This window comes from Rhinopithecus bieti, unplaced genomic scaffold (assembly GCF_001698545.2).
Source record: "Rhinopithecus bieti isolate Rb0 unplaced genomic scaffold, ASM169854v2 scaffold_12653, whole genome shotgun sequence".
Taxonomy (NCBI): domain Eukaryota; kingdom Metazoa; phylum Chordata; class Mammalia; order Primates; family Cercopithecidae; genus Rhinopithecus; species Rhinopithecus bieti.
The window spans coordinates 1637822-1656172 of record NW_016807437.1 but is presented as its reverse complement, the minus strand read 5'-3'; the positions used below and the strand labels follow the sequence as shown (position 1 = coordinate 1656172).

At 33.5% G+C, this 18351-nt stretch overlaps 1 protein-coding gene across 2 annotated transcripts in view; it reads right to left on the bottom strand.

The window, feature by feature from the left end:
- Positions 1-18351, bottom strand: part of SESN3 (sestrin 3) — a 67977-nt gene that overhangs the window by 17861 nt on the left and 31765 nt on the right. For both annotated transcript variants that reach the window (XM_017882004.1, XM_017882005.1), the window contains 5 exons: positions 12105-12170; positions 10056-10253; positions 8440-8622; positions 4000-4236; positions 3158-3332 (listed from right to left, as the gene is read on the bottom strand). In XM_017882004.1, coding sequence (XP_017737493.1) covers positions 3158-3332; positions 4000-4236; positions 8440-8622; positions 10056-10253; positions 12105-12170 — 859 coding nt within the window. The remainder of the gene's footprint in view (positions 1-3157; positions 3333-3999; positions 4237-8439; positions 8623-10055; positions 10254-12104; positions 12171-18351) is intronic.

The window sequence follows — 18351 nt, the reverse complement described above, 5'->3', positions numbered from 1 at the left end:
TAAACAGTAAAAGTAAGTAGTCAGCCAAATAAGAGAAGTGATCCTAGGAAAATCTCTACACATTAATTTTAACTTAAGAGTCAATTAACACCTGTTTCCTAGACAATTTTTATTCACAGAAAGAAATGTACAAAGGTCCCTCAATCCACAAATACTTTTCTCCTAAATTTATCTTAAGAAGTTAAAATTAGCATTGATTATTAAATCTAAAACTCTAGTTTTAATCCTATCTAAACAAATATTTCAAAGTCTGTACTCAAAAGAAATAGTATTTTGTTCATTATCTGCATTATTCTGCCCCTAAGAAGTAGTTACTGACATAATACAGGAAACGTTCTGTTGCAGTAATGGTATGCCTAACTGAAAAAACAAAAAACAGTAAAAGCTAGTTAACCCTGTTACCAAGCTACAGAATATGACACCTGTAGAATACTTTAAACGTTTATTTTCTTCAAAAGACTTGAAAAACTATTCTTAGAATCCTTACATAGAATCTGGAATACTTTATAACACTGGTCAAACCAAGACTTTTTTTATGCCGGAAAAAAAAAAATCTTTTTATTTCTGTTTTAAAACATGGTAAGTCTACACAAATGACTCAATTAGCTATTGTACTGAGTCTTTTTTCTATATTTTCTTTGTGCAGTCAGCAAATTTGGTACTGGCAATGATTAAGAGTGAAATATGTATTTATATATATGTGTTTAGATATACAAATATATACATATGTGGAGAGGTGTATGCATGTATATTGACATTATTTCCTTGAAATAGCCTCTTCTATTAAAATTAGAACATAATTTTTGGCTAAGGTCCAAGGCTTGCTAGTCAAAATTCACTTTTGAAGGCTGTAGTCCTGGCTTAAAGTTCCAAGAAGGTAGAGACTGAAATCGAAAGTATATTTTTAATATTTCAAAAGACCTAAGAGGAATAAAACATTGACATTTTTCAAGCTTTAGTTACTTAATGAAGCTCTTAAAATTAATTTCTTAAAACACAGATACTACTAACTTTAATAAAATGTTTACATTTTAGACATTAGTTTACCTAGAAGGTTCATCATATATTCATTATTTTCCTTCACCCTCACCCGTTCTCTCTGGATGAATTTTATAATCAACTTTTAATTTCTGCTCCCAGTTATATGCTGGTAACTTCTAAAATTTTACCTTGACCTTAAAGTCCTCTCCTGATTTCCCATCTCTTCTACACTTTGTATTCCAAGAGTGGTTTGCATACCAGCAGCACCAGCATTACTTGGAGGCTTGATAGAAATGTGGCCTATCAGGCCCTACCCTAAACTGACTGATTCAACTTCTGCATCTCAACAAGATTCCCCAAGTGACTCATGAACACTGAAGTTTGAGAAGCACTATGCAAGACATTTCCTACTGGTTGTTTTACAGTCATCTCTACTCAAAATGTCCAAAATATGGTAGGTTGCATATTTCTTAAGGTTAGCAAGATCCTTACAGTAGGGCCTCTACCTACCTAACCAGATTTCTCTTTACACTACCTGTTTCATGATGTATGTCCTAACAACAAAGAACCACTTGTTCTTGGACCCAGCATCCTGTTTCCTTACCATCGTGCCTTTGCTAGGGCCTGGATGCCGTTTACGAGGTCCTCTTGTGCCCCTCAGTCATTACCTGACTTCCTCACACTCAACTGTGTTAAGACTTATTCTAGAGCCAAGGGTTGCAGGCATTCTTCCTTTAGGTTCCTCTTCTGCCAACACTGTTTGCCTATCAAGACTGGGTTCAGTGCCCTCTTCTAGGCTCATATCTTTCACATTCTGCTATGCGTTACAATTGTTTTTTTGCTACTAGAATGAGAGTGCCCTGAGAGCAGGAATCACACCTTATTTAGCCTTAAAACCTTAGTACCTAACATCATGCTGAAACTCTATGGGGTACTCAATAAGTGTTTGCAGAGTGAATATTAAACCAATAACCCAAACACTAGGTTTCTTTGTTTGGAATTTCCTGCTGACTAGAGGCTCTGATTTTAGTGACAGTAATCTTCAATGGATTAAATTAATTGAAAGGATTAAAATGGTTACTCAATTTGGTAGATAAAATTTTTCATAAAAAAGATCATCAGGAGAAATGATAAAAGGGTTCTTGTTCTTCCTGGTAAAACTGAGAACTACTTATCAATATTTTATGTTTAACAAGTTACAGCTGAAACAATTCTCAAAATTTATGAGATTGATGAGTTTTAAGACAGGCAGTAGTTTTGAAGCTCTTTTAAGATCAACAGAACCCTATTTTTAAAAAATATGTTATGTTATGTGTGATCCCAGCTACTCAGGAGGCTGAGGCAAGAGAACCGCTTGAACCCAGGAGGCAGAGGTTGCAGTGAACCAAGATAACGCCACCGAACTTCCAGCCTGGGTGAAAGAGCGAGACTCAGTCTCAAAAAAAAAAAAAAAAAAAAAAGTTATGCAGATGGATTACTTTTAAAGGGTTTAAGCTTTGTATGAGTCTATGCTATTTTAATATCATTTACTATGCGGTGCTCAATATCTTTTTGGTTGTAATTGAAAAGTTTCCCTCCTATTTCAGTCTCTTCGAATGTTAGAAAAACTGTTTTCAAGACTACAGCAAAGAATCTCAGCTTTTACACAGGATGAATTCCTCCAAATTCAATCAAAGAAAATGACCTAAATAATACATTTTTATAGAATTCCAAAGAAATGTAAATGCAAGTGCAGTGTAATTTTAGAACTAATCTGGAAAAGCAGCAGTGTGAGAATAATCTTCCCACACACCCCACGCACAAAAAAGGCAAAGTTTTTTTTAAAATTTTAACTATTGAAACAATATTTCACTTATCATTTTAAAAAATCACAAAAGTAGGATAAATTAAATATGCCTATCTAACTTTATAAGCAACTGATCTGCTTTAAGTAACATTTTATCCAGGATAGAGTATGAACTACAAAGCTGAAAGGTCCTCTCAACTCAATCTGAAATACATTCAAGGATGAACCAGCCTGAGGGAAAGCAATAGCATGACAGTAAGATAGAAGAGGAGAACTAAATAAGAGAAAGATGATAGCAGAATCATTTTTACATATCCATATGGAAAACACTGAAGTTGCTCTGTCAAGGGTTCTAACAACTACTAAAAGGCAAAAAGTACAAAAAAGCACCTGAATGAGGAAATGAATGAAAAGTATCTCCAGAGACCACAAAAAGACTTTCTTTCTTCTCCTTTTCAAAACGAGTGCTCATTTCTTCCTGAGACGCCTCTTCATCTTCCCTTTCTTCTTGAAGTCTTTTCATCCTTTCCATTAAGGCCTCTAGCTCACTTAGAGAATCCACAATCTGGAACCAGATAAGATAATGTTGGGTGCTATTCATACTAAAAGTGTTCCAGTAAATATCTCCATCTCCCAATGTCACCCTACTATGTACAGTGGCACAGGCACAGTTACGAAGTTCTTAAGTTGGTTTTTCACGAATTTCAAAGGAAATCATGACAGATTCCAACATTTTCAGAAGTATGATTTTTTTCAGTTATAAATATAAAAGTTTCTAAGTATATATGTGTGTGTGTTTGTTTGTGTGTGTGTATAAAATCTAGAATTCCAGCATTTGGTATACATTAAATATTACAATTTAGCTTCAAAAATGAGGGAGCACAATTGTTTTACTTTCTCCTGTCAGATATGTTTTCCATTGGTTGTTCCAGCATCTTATACATACAAGTATATTGTTTTGGGATCTACTGTCCAAAGGGTCTAACATTAAAAGCCTGTGATCACTAGAATGCATCACTGTTTAGTCTTCATGATTTGCAGTAATATGAATTTGCTTTAAAAGCCTCTTTAAAATAAATCTGAACTTCAGGTACCAAATTTTACAGTAATAAATACTATGCAAAATATTTTAAGTATATAATATCCTATCTAATTGGAGAAAATTCTCTCTAGATATTTTAATATTAGAAGTTCAAAGCAAAAAAGTAAAGAAAATAGCTAAGAAAACTAACCCCAAAGTTGCTGCCTGAAAGGGATGCATTCTCTATGTTGTTGTCATTAGCAAGATCACAAACGCAGAAATTGTTGACTGATATTAGCGTGAATCCATTGGAGATTTCTGGATCTCTCTCTGGATTGATACCACTACCAAAAACAAAGCTTGCCAAAGCATGATAATGTGCCAGGAGGACCACAGCATGTACCAGTTCAGGCAGAGACCAATTATTTTCTCCAGTTTTGACAAGTTTCTGAAATGAGAAAGCAAATCAGAGCAAATATAAAAATTCTAGAATGCTACAAAGCAATTTCAATGAAAATCTACCAATTTTCATATATCCATTTAGAGTAACAAAACTTAAAACTCTCTTTAAAAAATGTTTCACATGTTAAAAATATGATTTTGGCCAATGCTCCATTAAAACTATCATACCTAACAATGTAATTACATTGTAGTGTCTTCTAAATCCCTTACACAACAGATCTTCTGCTTCCAAAGCATTTTTTATATAGTATGCTATTTTAATGAAATACTTTCAAAGAATCAAAGAACACTGGAGCTTGATAGGACTTTAAAGATTATCGAACAAAACCATTCATTTTAAGGTGTATTGGAAACTTCATCTCACAAAATCACAAAAAACCCCAATTCAACAAGTCAAGTTTCAGTTATCCTTTAGATACCTTCTAATGGAGAAAGACCCTGCAGCAGATGACAGAAATTGTAGAATAATACCTCACATTTCAATAAGAATTTTTAAAATTTCCAAGCACTTTTTCATATTTCACTTGACCCTCCAGCTGAATGATGGGATCACAAATGAAGTCATTAAAATCAGTAATTCCTCCACTTTGTCCAAGAGTGAATTCCACCAATTAATCCATCAGGCATTCTTTCCCATCAGTGTTCATTTTCTCTCCCTTTCTCTCTCTCTCTCACTCTGTGTGTGTGTGTGTGAGGTGTGCGTGAGGGGGAATCTCATCCCTCTCTTTCTCTCCTTCCAAATCTACAACTTTCATTTGGCTTACTTAGTGGCTAAACCAAACCAAAACAAACAAACAAAAAAACTGCTTTATTTTGCTTTAACTACACACCATATACAATTTCATATATTACCAAAAGCTCAGGGAAAAGAAAAGAAAATCAGTCAAATTCTATCATCCTATGGTGGGGGGAGATAGGGAAAGATCTGTTAAAGAACAAAATTACAGCTAGATAGAAGGAATAAATTCTAGTGTTCTACACCACTGTAGGATGACTATAGTTAACAATAACATACAGTTTCAAATAGCTAGGAGGAGGATATTGAACATTCTCAAAACAAAGACATAATAAATGTTTGAGATGATGGATATCCTAATTAATCTGATCGTTGTACATTATATATTATCAGAATATCACTATGTACCCAATGGATATGTACAATTATTTGTTAATTAAAAAATAAAATTTAAAAGTGACCTTAAGACAAAATATCATTATTACAATCTGTAATAATGTAAATAAAGAGGGTCATTAATTAATAATAAAATAATATACACCAGAAAATATACTTGCTTTACATCTGTATGCACCTAACCTTGTAGCCACAAAATATACTAAATGGTTGCAATACAGACTGAAAAAAATTCTACCACTCTTTTACATATTTTCTTTTATTTTTTATAAGCAAGCAATTATATAGTTATAACCACATATACCTGTATTTTTCTGATTTTCAGACATTTTGACAGGTTCATTTTTCATGAGGCCACAGTGTCATATTAATTTTTAAGCAAGGCCTCTCCTGTGTATCAATGGATGTATATAACTACTTCTTTCTTATACCATTATTCATATTCTAAATTTGTTTTGTTTATTTGCTTCTATAAACAGCATCTTCATACTATAGTTTTGTTCTTATTTTAGAAACATTTCCTAATGGGATTTTTAGAACAAAGAGTATTAATATTTTTATGATTTCAATAATACTGCCAAAGAGCTTTCCAAAAGGATTGTTACAATTTACAATGCCTTCACCAATCTTTGCAGGATTATCATTAAACCTGTAAGGACAGCCAACACTCACTATCTGTAATTTCTTGCCTCACATTCATTTCTACTTTTAAAAATTCATTACAATCTGGTTTCTTTTTCAAGCAAACCCCTGAAGCTACATTTACTAAGATTACACATGACCTTCCAAATGGCCAAATTTGACTATTTCTTTTTAGTCCTTATTTTATTTGATCTCTGCAGACTTTACATTTCTTACTTTCTTGCTTCTTGACATTAATCTCTCTTGACTTCAACAATTCCACATTTTGGGGAGGGAAGTATATTTGCTACCCTGAGAAAGATTTTTCTCTATTGCTGTATTCCATCCACAATCTTCCTTCCTTGGGCAATATCTCCCTTGGGCCATTCATTACTTCAACCTGACCTTTGCTTATCTGTAAACAACTATCCAATTTTACTTTTAACTCACACTTTATCTTGAGTTACAGATCTGTATTTCCTTTAGTAAGTGGGCATCACTTTGTGGATGTCATTATTTGTTGTTGTCAGCCTGTATATGCTCATGTCAGCTCATGTCATGAAGAAGGACACCTTAGTCATTCTCTTGTCCCACCCACTTTCTCCATCCTCACATCCCATCAGTCACCAAAGTCCTACTTATTTTCATGCAGAATCATTACTATAATCTTACCCTATGTTTCTCCCACGGTTTTAAAAAAAATCACCTCTCAGGTGTAGTACTATGACTGGTCTACTGCTTCCAGTCTGTACAATCTGTAATTCATCTTCTAAATCACCTAATGTATTTATATTACAACTTGGCACAAAAACCTTTAATGATTCTTGATTCTCTATCATGATGATCTCCAAGTTCTTGTGATCAAATGTACTTCCAAAAGTAACAGTTGGGAAACGTCCAACCCCAGATATTATGTGTATTTATTTGTGAATTTATACACATAAAATATATTTTATATAGAATATATATGTGTACTGTAATAACATAAAATACACAAATACAAAAATTTAGAAGAATGAGATAAGAATATACACACATACACAAATATTTTGTTAATATTTTGGAAATTTTTCTTGTGTACCTCCTGAGTACTATAACATAATCCTGAAGACCATAACTTTCTGAGAATAAAATACAAATCCTTTAATACAGTATTCACTGGGTCATACAATATGATCTCAATTCTTCCCAGTTCCCACCTTACATAAACATCGCTACCCTTCAATCATCTGAAACTGTTGGCTATTCTTCCAGTATACCATATTAAATACTCTATTCTTTCTTTGAAATGCCCTGCTCTACTTGAGAACTCCCACTTATTCTTCAAGACCTAGCTCAAATGTTACCTCTTTTAGAAAAGAAACTTTCTGGTTCCATTCTCTTTATTCATACATTCATACACTGTTGTGCTGTGATTACTGTCATTACCCTGTTCTTCTTCTACCCTAGACTCCACGCAAATCTATGGGCAGGGTCTTTACCCACCAAAGTATCTGGCACAAAGTAATTAAGACATGACATTAAAAACAATGATTAATTCCCCTATCTAGCTAACATATTATCAAATCAGAACATAAATCTAAAGGCAGCATGGTGCTTCACAGTTTCCCAGATACTTCATCAAAATCTGAGAGTATGCAGATTGATAAACACTATGATTGGTTGAAAGGGCAAATAACAAAAATGTAGTCTAACAAGAGGATCCACAAAACCAAGGACATTTCTATGCATTAGGAACAGATATTTTAAATAACAAAGATTTCCACTGATAATTTAGATGATAGTTCCTATCTATTGAACAGTTACCATGTGCCAAAAATAGTGCTAAGCATATTGAATAATGACCTCACCCTGTAGGCCTCGATGGAAGCACCTTCAGAAATACAAGTACTCTTAGTTAATCACGACAACTCTATTTCTCGTCTAAGCTCTAGTTTTAAAAGACATTTAAGCATTCACACACCAGCTGGCAAATCACTTTTTTATTTGCAAAATCATTTTTTGAGAATCTAAAACTTATGAAATGTTAGAACTATAAAAAGTTTAAAACTCATTTAATCTAGCTCCCTCATTCTGTAGAGGAGAGAATTGAGACCCATAGAAGTTAATTTACTAAAAGGACACAAACTTGTAACAGAGTACAGACTAGATCCCAGGCATCCTATCATGCTAGTGTATTTTCTTCAGTCTACCTACTACTTAAAAATAGAAACGAAATTTTCTCATAGCCATTCACCAAAGTATTTGTACAAGATAATTAATGATTACTTAAAGAGAAGTATTCATTTGTGCTTAAATTAAACCCACTGACTTTCTAAACTTATCTTTTCTACACATATTAAGACACTATTATTTATGTTCCAAGTTCCTAATATACACATATTTAAAATAAAGTCCTAAGCAAATTCCTTTTTATTTCAAAGAAACACTCAGTACCTGAATGTGCTCTTTTGTGATCAGCCAAGGTCGGTGTGCTAGCAGCTTATTAATTTCATTAAGATTTTTCAGTCTTTGTGGCACATATTCCAAACCATTCAACCATTCAGCAATACCTCCAGTCTTTAAAAATTCATCCACATGCATGTTTATTAAGTAAGAACACTGATGTCTAGCTGCAGCCTGAAGCACAAAGAAAAACATTCATTGATAAAAGAATCACAGTAGAGTTTCATTCCACTATTTCTAAACAAATAATTCAGATGGAGCTAATGATTTTTATAGCCAGTACCTCTTTTCTTACAGAATCTCTTGTCTAAAACATCCGTCATAATGATGTAATAGATTCAATACATGAAGCTGATTACTTGTATAAGCAAATAATATCACCTGAAGCCAGTCATTTCCTTGTCTGGAAGTTGGTATACCTTAAGCCACCTTCTAGCTATGAATAGGAAATACAGGTCCATTTCAATATGACAAATATACCTACTACATTCTACTTAAAACATAATAAAATCTCATTAACTTATATTCTAATAACTCAGGATTCATCCTAATTTGATTACTTCTCTTATCCTCTTTAAGATAAATGTGATTTCAGTCATATTTGTACACATCTTCCTACTCAGATGACATGGAAGCTCACTGACCCTTTTCTTCCTATGCAGTCAGAATCAGCCCTCAATTGACCTCTCTTTTCTTTTCCTCAGGCTGCTTCTCAGTAAAACAGTATTATTTTATTCTTTCTATTCTCTACATCTTATTTTTCCGTATTTTACAAGCATTCTAAGTCTGCTTTCAGCCTTACTGTCATCAAAACCTTAAGCTAAAATTACAGCCTCAGTGAGGTTCATCATTCAATAAAACATGGAATGTTGCTTTTTGTTGTTGTTAAAAGTTCAGTAAGACTATAAAAAAGACAATCAAATCAAACGTGGTCAAACTTAATCTGCTAACTCCTGGCTAGTTATGCCAGCCCTGTCAGCCCAGTTTCTTCCCCAACTTCTCCACATATATAGCATTTTCATCATGTTCTTGTTGTTCTTTTTCTCCATTAAAGTCCAACACACACACAACTTTATAATTCTCCTCCCTGACCTCTATTGCATGTGAATAACTAGTTAACCAGTTTGTAATCAGAACTATACTTAGAAGTGTTATAATTCAATTCAAGAATTCTTCTCTCATTCAGATTCTCCATGAATGCTGACTGATACTTTCCTCTTACTTGGCCAAATTAGTGATATTCTTTATGTATAAAATTACTAAGAAAATGTCACAAAAAACTTGTGCTTTTATAAAACAAGATATCAAGAGCAAAGACAAAACTTGTGGGGTATTACTTTGCATGCTATAAGCATCTTTATTTGTAAAAGATTATGAAAAATGATTTTACTGAAAATTAAATGAGAAACATTCAGTGCATTAAGTGGCTTAACATATTCCAAATGTATCCAAGAAACTTGGTATCCAAAAGGCCATAGGCTTCTTCAATTCTTACGTTCATAAATTATACTTAGCTCTATACACACACATGCACACACACCTATTTTGGAAGGGAGAAAGAATAAGTGAGGAAGGTGTTATGTGAATATAGGAAAATAAGTACCCACCATTATTGCAATATAGTGCCTGTATGGTAGAGGAAGGGGACCATCCATGCGCAACATGTAAAACTGGCTCCGCAAGAAAGACTCCAGGTACTGAGTGTGCAAACTCATGACCTGTGTGATGTTGTCCAGACGACCGGATGTAGAGTATTCTTCCACAAGAAAGTTAGTACGTTCATCCACTGTGTTTGCTTGGACAACCTTATAACCAAGAAACACAAAACAAAATGACTATTGAGCCATAAATACACCCTTGGTTTATATAAATTATGCCACTATTGAAGCAAATGAATATTCATTTGATATTAACAGACACAAAATTATGCAGTTGCTCATACTGGAAACAGAAATAAAAAAAGAAAGCACCAGTCATTTTTGGCTCTGGTACCACAATTTATTAAACAACAAATGTTAAATTATCAAACATTATACACACAGCTATGAAAATGAAGAAAAGAAGCTTCCATCTGTTTTGCTAGGCATATTAGGCAGATTTTTCAGGGCCCATTTGCCTGGCCATTGTCACACCAATGTGTGGTAAAGCACAAGCAGCAGCATCTGATTACATACATTTATAATTTCATTTATTAGCCTATGAAGATAAGCACATCATTTTTAGACAAATATTTTCAGTCTAATCCTTTGCTTGTTTTTGTGATTCAACATAAAAAAAGCTTTCTGAAGTCTTTTCAGGGACAAAGGAATATATAATAATTTGTAGAAAAGTGTTAATTGAAAATTAATGAGGACACTAGAATACTGTCATTCCTATTTTGAGCCTAACAATAATAATTACTAAAAACAAGGCAAGTTATTAAAATGGACATTCTTCATCCTAGGAAATCAAAAGAGTTGTCTCAAAAATAGATTATTTATATATAGCTTCATACACAATGACAGTTTGGGCATCACACCAAGAACTGGCTCTGAAGGTGTTAAGAGTTTATTAGCACCTTGTAGAAAGACTCAACACTGCTGGAGTTAATGGACATGAGTTGCATAATTCTAGGAGTGGTTCATTGTTTATTTGTATTTCAGAATTGGAGTTCTAGACTTATTTTAGAGATAAGGAAACAGATTTAAGATTAAATTCAAGCTCAGGCACTTTATTAATAGCAGAGTCTGGTCTAGAATCCAGATTCCCTAATGCCCAGACTAACAGTCTTTCCAAACATCCACACTGCTGTTAAGAAACTGTTTACTCTTCAGAGCTGGCTTCACAGTCTGAAAAATAAGTACGCATTATACAAAGGTACTATTGACTTAGCGAAATTTAACCCCAAAGGAAATACAATGTTTGAAAAGTATAAATTGTGAGGAAATGTTAATTACAATAGTGTAACTCATTATGGAGTCAAGTATACTTTGATTTGCTCACTTCCCCACCATTTTGTCAACTACAGGCACCAAGATAGTTACAAATATAATGGGATCCAGATGAACCACATATAATTAGAAATAGAATATCTGTTATTTTTGTTTTGCTTTCCCCAGCAGAAGTTTCTTCTAACTGGATGTCTAAGATATATTAATAGATTCATATGATGCAATAGATCCTAAAAACCAGATTATCCTCCAATATATACTGTAAAAAATGACTGTGCTTCAGGAAGTCTTTATATGTAGTAGGCATATACATATAAAGCTATCTGAGGAAAAGAGGCATAAGCAGGGCAGCTTCTCCAGTGCATGGTCCTCACCCAGATCAGCTATTGTCACTGAGCTCCCAAAATGTTACTGTCACTTTGGATTTGCACTTAGGTGGGAAGGTCACTAAAAAGGTGATCTGATGATGAAAGAACTGTTGACTCTGGCAATGATCTGGCATTATTCTATTTCTATTAGTCCCTTCTTTAAGACAATGCTTGGCACATAATCGGTGCTCTGTAAATATTTGTGAAGCTGAAAAGAAAGTATCTCTATGGTTCTGACATGTGAATAAGAAACTCAAGAAAAAAATTCATTCCAACTTCCATATTAAAAAGAGATATTCTTTGATACAATTAAGTTATTTTTAAATCATAGTTTATATTTTAAGACAGATAAACTTACTTCCTTCTCTGGAATAAAGGCACTTGGTCCTCTTGTCAAGGGTTGAGATACTCTGATTCTTTTATCCTATTTTTAAAAGAAAAGTTTTATCTATTAATGATGACTTTCTAAGAAATGTTAAATTTGTACACATTTATTGCTAAGGTACCAAAATAAATAGAATAAATAATTAAATAAAATTATGTGAGACCAGAATAAGTGTTGGGTCTCTGATCAAAGAAAACCCATAGGGCCACTGTAAGGATGAGATAATGGGGCAAATGCCTACCACAGTGCTAAGTGCAGCATAGTCTCCTCAAAATGTCATATCCCTTAGTCATAGTCTACACCATAGACTTTAAGCCCATATTTGACATGCCTGAAAACCATTTACCTCCATAATAAAATAGTGTTTTATAGTAGTACACTGTTAGACATCAATTTGAAAACTAAAGAAAAGGTTAAATCCAAAGAGGATTACCTAACGACTCTCCAAAGCAATTACCTAATCTGTTTTTTTCCCTAAAATAGCAATCAGCATATCTAATGTGAAGTTTTGAAACTTTAAGAAAAATGTAAAAACTAGGAAAGGAGAGGTTAGTTCAATATAAGGAATGAAGAACATAGTAATTCTTATTGTTCCACTTGCTATTCTATTGGTGGTATTAACAACTGATAGACTGCCAATGGTATGTCTGAATGCTGATTTTAAGTTTTTAAAAATTTGTTAACTTTTTAAAATTGAAAAATATTTTAGTATCCTCATTTAAGTGTGATATAAGTCATAAAAATTTGAATCAGAGAATAGGGTCCTTCTTCTCTCCCTCCCTTTCTCCCCCCATTACTAGGTAACCTGAGTCTTTATTGGTCCTTACAATCAAACAGCCTATCAAACACAAACTAGTTATTTAAATCTCTTAAATCCTTTATTTCATTAGGAAGCAGTTACAAGACAAATTGGTAAAAGTAGGCAGTCAGGCATTTAACATGATTTTTTTGAGAGCCTAATCAGATACTGTGATAGACTTTGAGGATACAGGGTGAGGAAAACAGATATGCTCTCTGCCCTCATGAGCTTTGAACACAATCTTCATCAATTTTGGGGGTCCTGTTGAAATAAATAAATTAAGCAATAACACTCTTAACCTGGTACATTTTCAGAAATAAGTAGGCATCTAGGTTATATTTACAAAATGATGACAAAGGCCTCAGTCTCCTGGTCAAGTACACTGGAGGACTGCATGTTAAGAGGATGAAGTCAGAATTCCAATATTGGTATTTCTTGTCTATGTCAACCAAATCTAGACTTAACCAGAAAGAATTTGAAGGAAAATTACAAGTTTCTTCCTTTTGCTAGCCTCCATAAGATATAGACAAAAAAAAATTTCGAACACTGTCTCTATAACTCAATGAACTACACGGTTAAAGTAAGCTACAATCACACCACTGCACTCCAGCCCGGGTGACAGAGTGAGACCTCATCTCACAAAACCATCACAACAAAAAACTTAATGCAGTAGTATATGAAAAGCAATTTTCTGGACAACTATTCATTTCAAATGAACAAAGCAGCTGAAAACTGATTATGAGGAAAATTACGATTATGAGGTTTGAGGAAAAAAATTTCAACAGGGAGATGTCGATACCTTTAAATAATAAAAGGACAAAATTTAGAGAACATGTAGCGGGAGCAAAATATAAACTCTTTTATGTTAAGATGGACAATGGGATTTTGGAAACAAAGAATGATTTATTAAATTTGTTGATAAAATCATAATTTGATATAGTTAGTAACTAAATTTACCTTTAAATGTTTTATATTATTATTTTAAATATTTTCCAGAACAGGAGAGATTTAAATCTGCAAAAACATTTTCATTATAAATGGAAATGAAAGATACTGCACTTAAATGAATATAACATCTCTTAAGTGTTTAGCAATTGAAAAGAAGCAACTTAAACTCAATTTCATTTGTGTCAATATTGATTTTTTTCATTTATTTAGCAAACATTAATTGAGCATTAACAATGTGCTAGGCACAGTGAGGACACAAATAAGAATTAGACTGGCAGAATGCATACAACCAACTATACGACATATGACATATACCATAGCAGGTGCATATAAAAAGTGATGAAAGAAGACATCATTTTAGCAATTATTTACTTAGTCATTTTCCTACTGTTGAATATTTTAGTTATATACAGTTTTCACTATTATAAGCAACCCTGTGATGAACACCTTCATATAAAGACAGTTGGGACATATTTTGTGGTGTTTATGATAGTTTCTTTCAGAAGATTCCCAGAAGTGGACTTACTATGGTTTGGGTTATAAATATCTTAAAACTTCTTGTTGCTTACTGCCAATATGCTAAACTAACAAAAATGTCTTACCAATTTTATTTTCATCAGCTCAGAAAATGTCCACTTAACTCACTAATTTCAAAACTAAAAGCAGCATCCAAAATGTGTTTGAAGCATTTTATTGTATGCTTATTTGTAGTAAAAGTTCTTAAGCAGAGATGTGATCAGATCTGTGTTTTTAATAGTGTTGAGGGTGATGTAGCCCCTGGGCCTGAGAGGGAAAAATCCCAGCTGGGAAGCTCTGGTAATAGTCCAGGAGAGATAAAATATGGCCTGACCTAAAATATTTGTTTATATACCAAACATAAAAGAAAACTAACACAATTTTTAAGTTTTACCATCATGTATTCTTCCTCAATTATATTTTTTAATGTTGCCATTTTTGAAATGATCAGCCTAGTTTCTGCATAAGGAGAATCTTTTCTGGCAAGGACTCTGCTACTGTATTGTCTCAGTTGGCTGCTCTGTCTATTCACACGAAGGTGAAAAACAACTTTAAAAATGATCAAAGCAGTTCATAAATTCTACTCTAAACACATTTCATTCTGAAAATTTGTTTCCACCCACTTTTCTATCTCTGCATGCTTTTAAAGTCAGTAAGATCAAATACAAAAAAATAGGACAGGACTATATCCAAAAGATTGATTTTTTTTTTTAAGATAAGACCATAAGCTAGAGTTCCGGTCAAATCATAATGCCTTTCCCCTGCCTTTCTTTCAAATCCCAAATGTCCAAGGACCAAGTTCCTACTTCACTCATACTAGCTTTCCTGAAGTTTCTAGACCTACGTTCCCCAACATGGTAAGCATCAGTCACATATGGCTAAATTTAAATGAATTAAAATTAAATAAAGTTAAAAACACAATTTCTCAGCCACATAAACCACATTTCAGGTGCTCAGTAGCCACACAGGGCCACATGTACTCTACAGAATAGTGCAGACATTTCCATCTTCCACTGCAGAGAGTTCTATTGGACAGTGCTGCTCTGGACTCGTTTGGTTTCGCTTTTTTAAAATTGCATTTTCAGACATTTTTATACCTTTTTGAAATGTTAAATGACTGCTCTGCAGAGTTATTCATTTGATGGTCACATCTACTCAATCCTAGAACCAAGCATTTTAGTGTAATTGCAGAAATGCTCTCAACCAATCAACCTATTCGTCCTATTTGGGCAAATTAGGAAGAGAAAAAATTAACAGCCAGTTCCAAGGACCCTTGTCACAATTTCTGCTTACATTACAGTCCCCAGAAAAGTATCAAGGGCACGCTCACTTTCCTTCCTTCTTTCTCTTTCTTGTGGTAATAAATACATAAATAAATAACATTCAAGGTTTACCCTTTTAAATTAAGTATATAACCCCAGTATTGTTAACTATATGCACGATGTTGTACAGAAGAGCTAGGACTTTTTCATTTTGCATAACTGAAATTTTACTCCCATTGAACAGCAACTCCTACTTCTCCCTGCCCCCAGGTCTAGAAACCACCATTCTACTTTTGCTTTTATGTAAACACAGTGTTTAGATCACAGCTGAGATTCTCCCTATGTAATCCTCAGCTTTCTTACCTCTTTGCACAAGTCAAATCTACCTCTTTCTGGGCAACTCTCTCCTTGCTGGGCTTCCTTTTCTTTACTTTTTTCTTTTTTTTTTTTTGAGACGGAGTTTCACTCTTGTTGCCCAGGCTGCAGTGCAATGGCACGATCTCGGCTTACTGCAATCTCTGCCTCCTGGGCTCAAGCGATTCTCCTGCCTCAGCCGCCTGAGTTGCTGAGCTTCCATAACACTTTACCACCCAACCCACTAAATTCTTTGATCATTTACTTTTATGTTTCCTAGATGTCCCTTGCAACTCCTTCCTTATAAATACTGATTCTTTCAAGTCAATGGTCTCTTCTATGGCTACCATACTCTTTACACAAAACAAAATTCTACTCAAATTTTTTATGGTCACTACATTGTAGGGAAGACAATAGGAGCAGATGAAGGAAAAAATAAGGGCATATGATATGAAAATGAGCAACCCATGCAACCGCCTCCTGAATCTTTTTTATCTAGAGAACTTGCTAGCTCTTCTCCGCCCTCCAGTCTGGCTTTGGGTATTTTGTGACATAACCTGGATGCAACATTAGCACCTTAAAATCAACATGTTTAAAATGAATCTTCTATATCAAACCAGCTGTTCCTCCTCACTTTCCTCTGTAGGTTCTAAAATCACCATACATAGCAGCAACCCTGGCTCAGATTCACAGTTATCTTCGACTCTTTATCCTAGGGGCCTGCATTCAAAGAGTTGCTAAATCCTGTAACTGTCTGTTGCCAACTAAATCTTTAAGTCATCCTTTCCACACCCTCTTCTCAGTTGTAAGATTTCTCTCATGCCAAGAAATCTTTTCCCCTCACAAGTGAGTATAATATCAATTCTAGACTGTAGCTTTCCCCATTGTTGGGAAGTTTTGAGAAGATACCACATAAAAATGTCACAAAACATAATATAATATAAAATAAAACATTTATATTTTTCTTCTGCTTATTTTCCTCAATGTCAAAAAAAAAACACCCAAGACTAAAACAGCTATATTTTCTCAACAGATGCTACTTGATTAGAAAAATTCAAGGATTGCTCTAGGCTATGAGTGAAAACAAGCAGTGGCTGCACTAATTTTGAGGAAAATATTGCCATGCTTTTCTCTAAGTATTTAAGCTAAAGCTACTATCTTATTTTTGGGAATAAATGAGTTTGATCATTTAGTCAAAGATCTAGTGAATCTTACACAATGGCTTTTAAATAATAAATCTTGTTTCATTTCTGTGAAAAACCAAAAAAAGTACTTGAATTTCTTTTGCTGTCACTAGCCACATGTGCCTATTTAAATTTAAGCTGATTAACTTTAAATAAAGTTAAGAATTTAGAGTTCAATTGCACTAGCGACATGTCAAGTGTTGAACAGCCACTTGTGGCTAGTGGGTACCATTCAGGACAATGTGAATCTAGGCTATTTCTACCATTGCCAAAGGTTCTACGGTATAGTGTTGCTTCATAATATTGTTCAGTTGCTAGGAAAATGCAAAGATATAAAATCGCTACAAAATCAGGAAGAAACATAGCATAATAAACATGTACTAAAGTACTTTCGTAGAAATAAAAGATTGACTTGAATGTTAAAACTGAAAAACCCAATAAAACCAACCAATTAACCTTAATAACAGAGAAGTTGAGAGATACCATTCTTCAGTCTTAATTTGATGGCAACTTTGAAATTACTAACTAAAAAGAATGAAAGAAATTCTCTAAAATGTTGACTTGAGTTTAAAAAAAAGGAATATAAAAGTACTTAAAAAATTTTAAGCAGTAATAACTTTATTGTGATTTGTTTTCAGAATTTGCTATTTTCATGAAATCTTAAAATTTAATCAAGAAGAAAACTAGTTATAAAATAGGAACTCACACTTTCTATGTGTCACCTGTATGTGTTCTAAGAGATTATTTTACAAGTTTTATAATCTCAAGAATGTTACCATTAGGAAAATTTATTTTTACAGATACCTCATTATAACTGAAAAAAGTTATGCCTGAAATTCATCAGTTGAGATTATGCCTATAAAGCAATTATCTGCTAGAAAACAAAACACTGAAAGGATGAAGATGAGTTACATTTGGAAAATCACTTGTTTTGACACTTAGCAGCTAAGCAACTTATTAGATCCCTTTAAAGGATATGAATTGATCCCAACAGAAAATTAAGATACTTATATTTGGAAGTCAGAAACTCTTAAAATTGTGAGTCTTTAGGAGTAATCAGCAAATTACTTGCCCCTAAAAGACTGACTTCCAAAGAAAATTAATTACTGCACTTTAAGCTACTAAATGCTTTAAAATAAACTTAAAATTAATTTTCA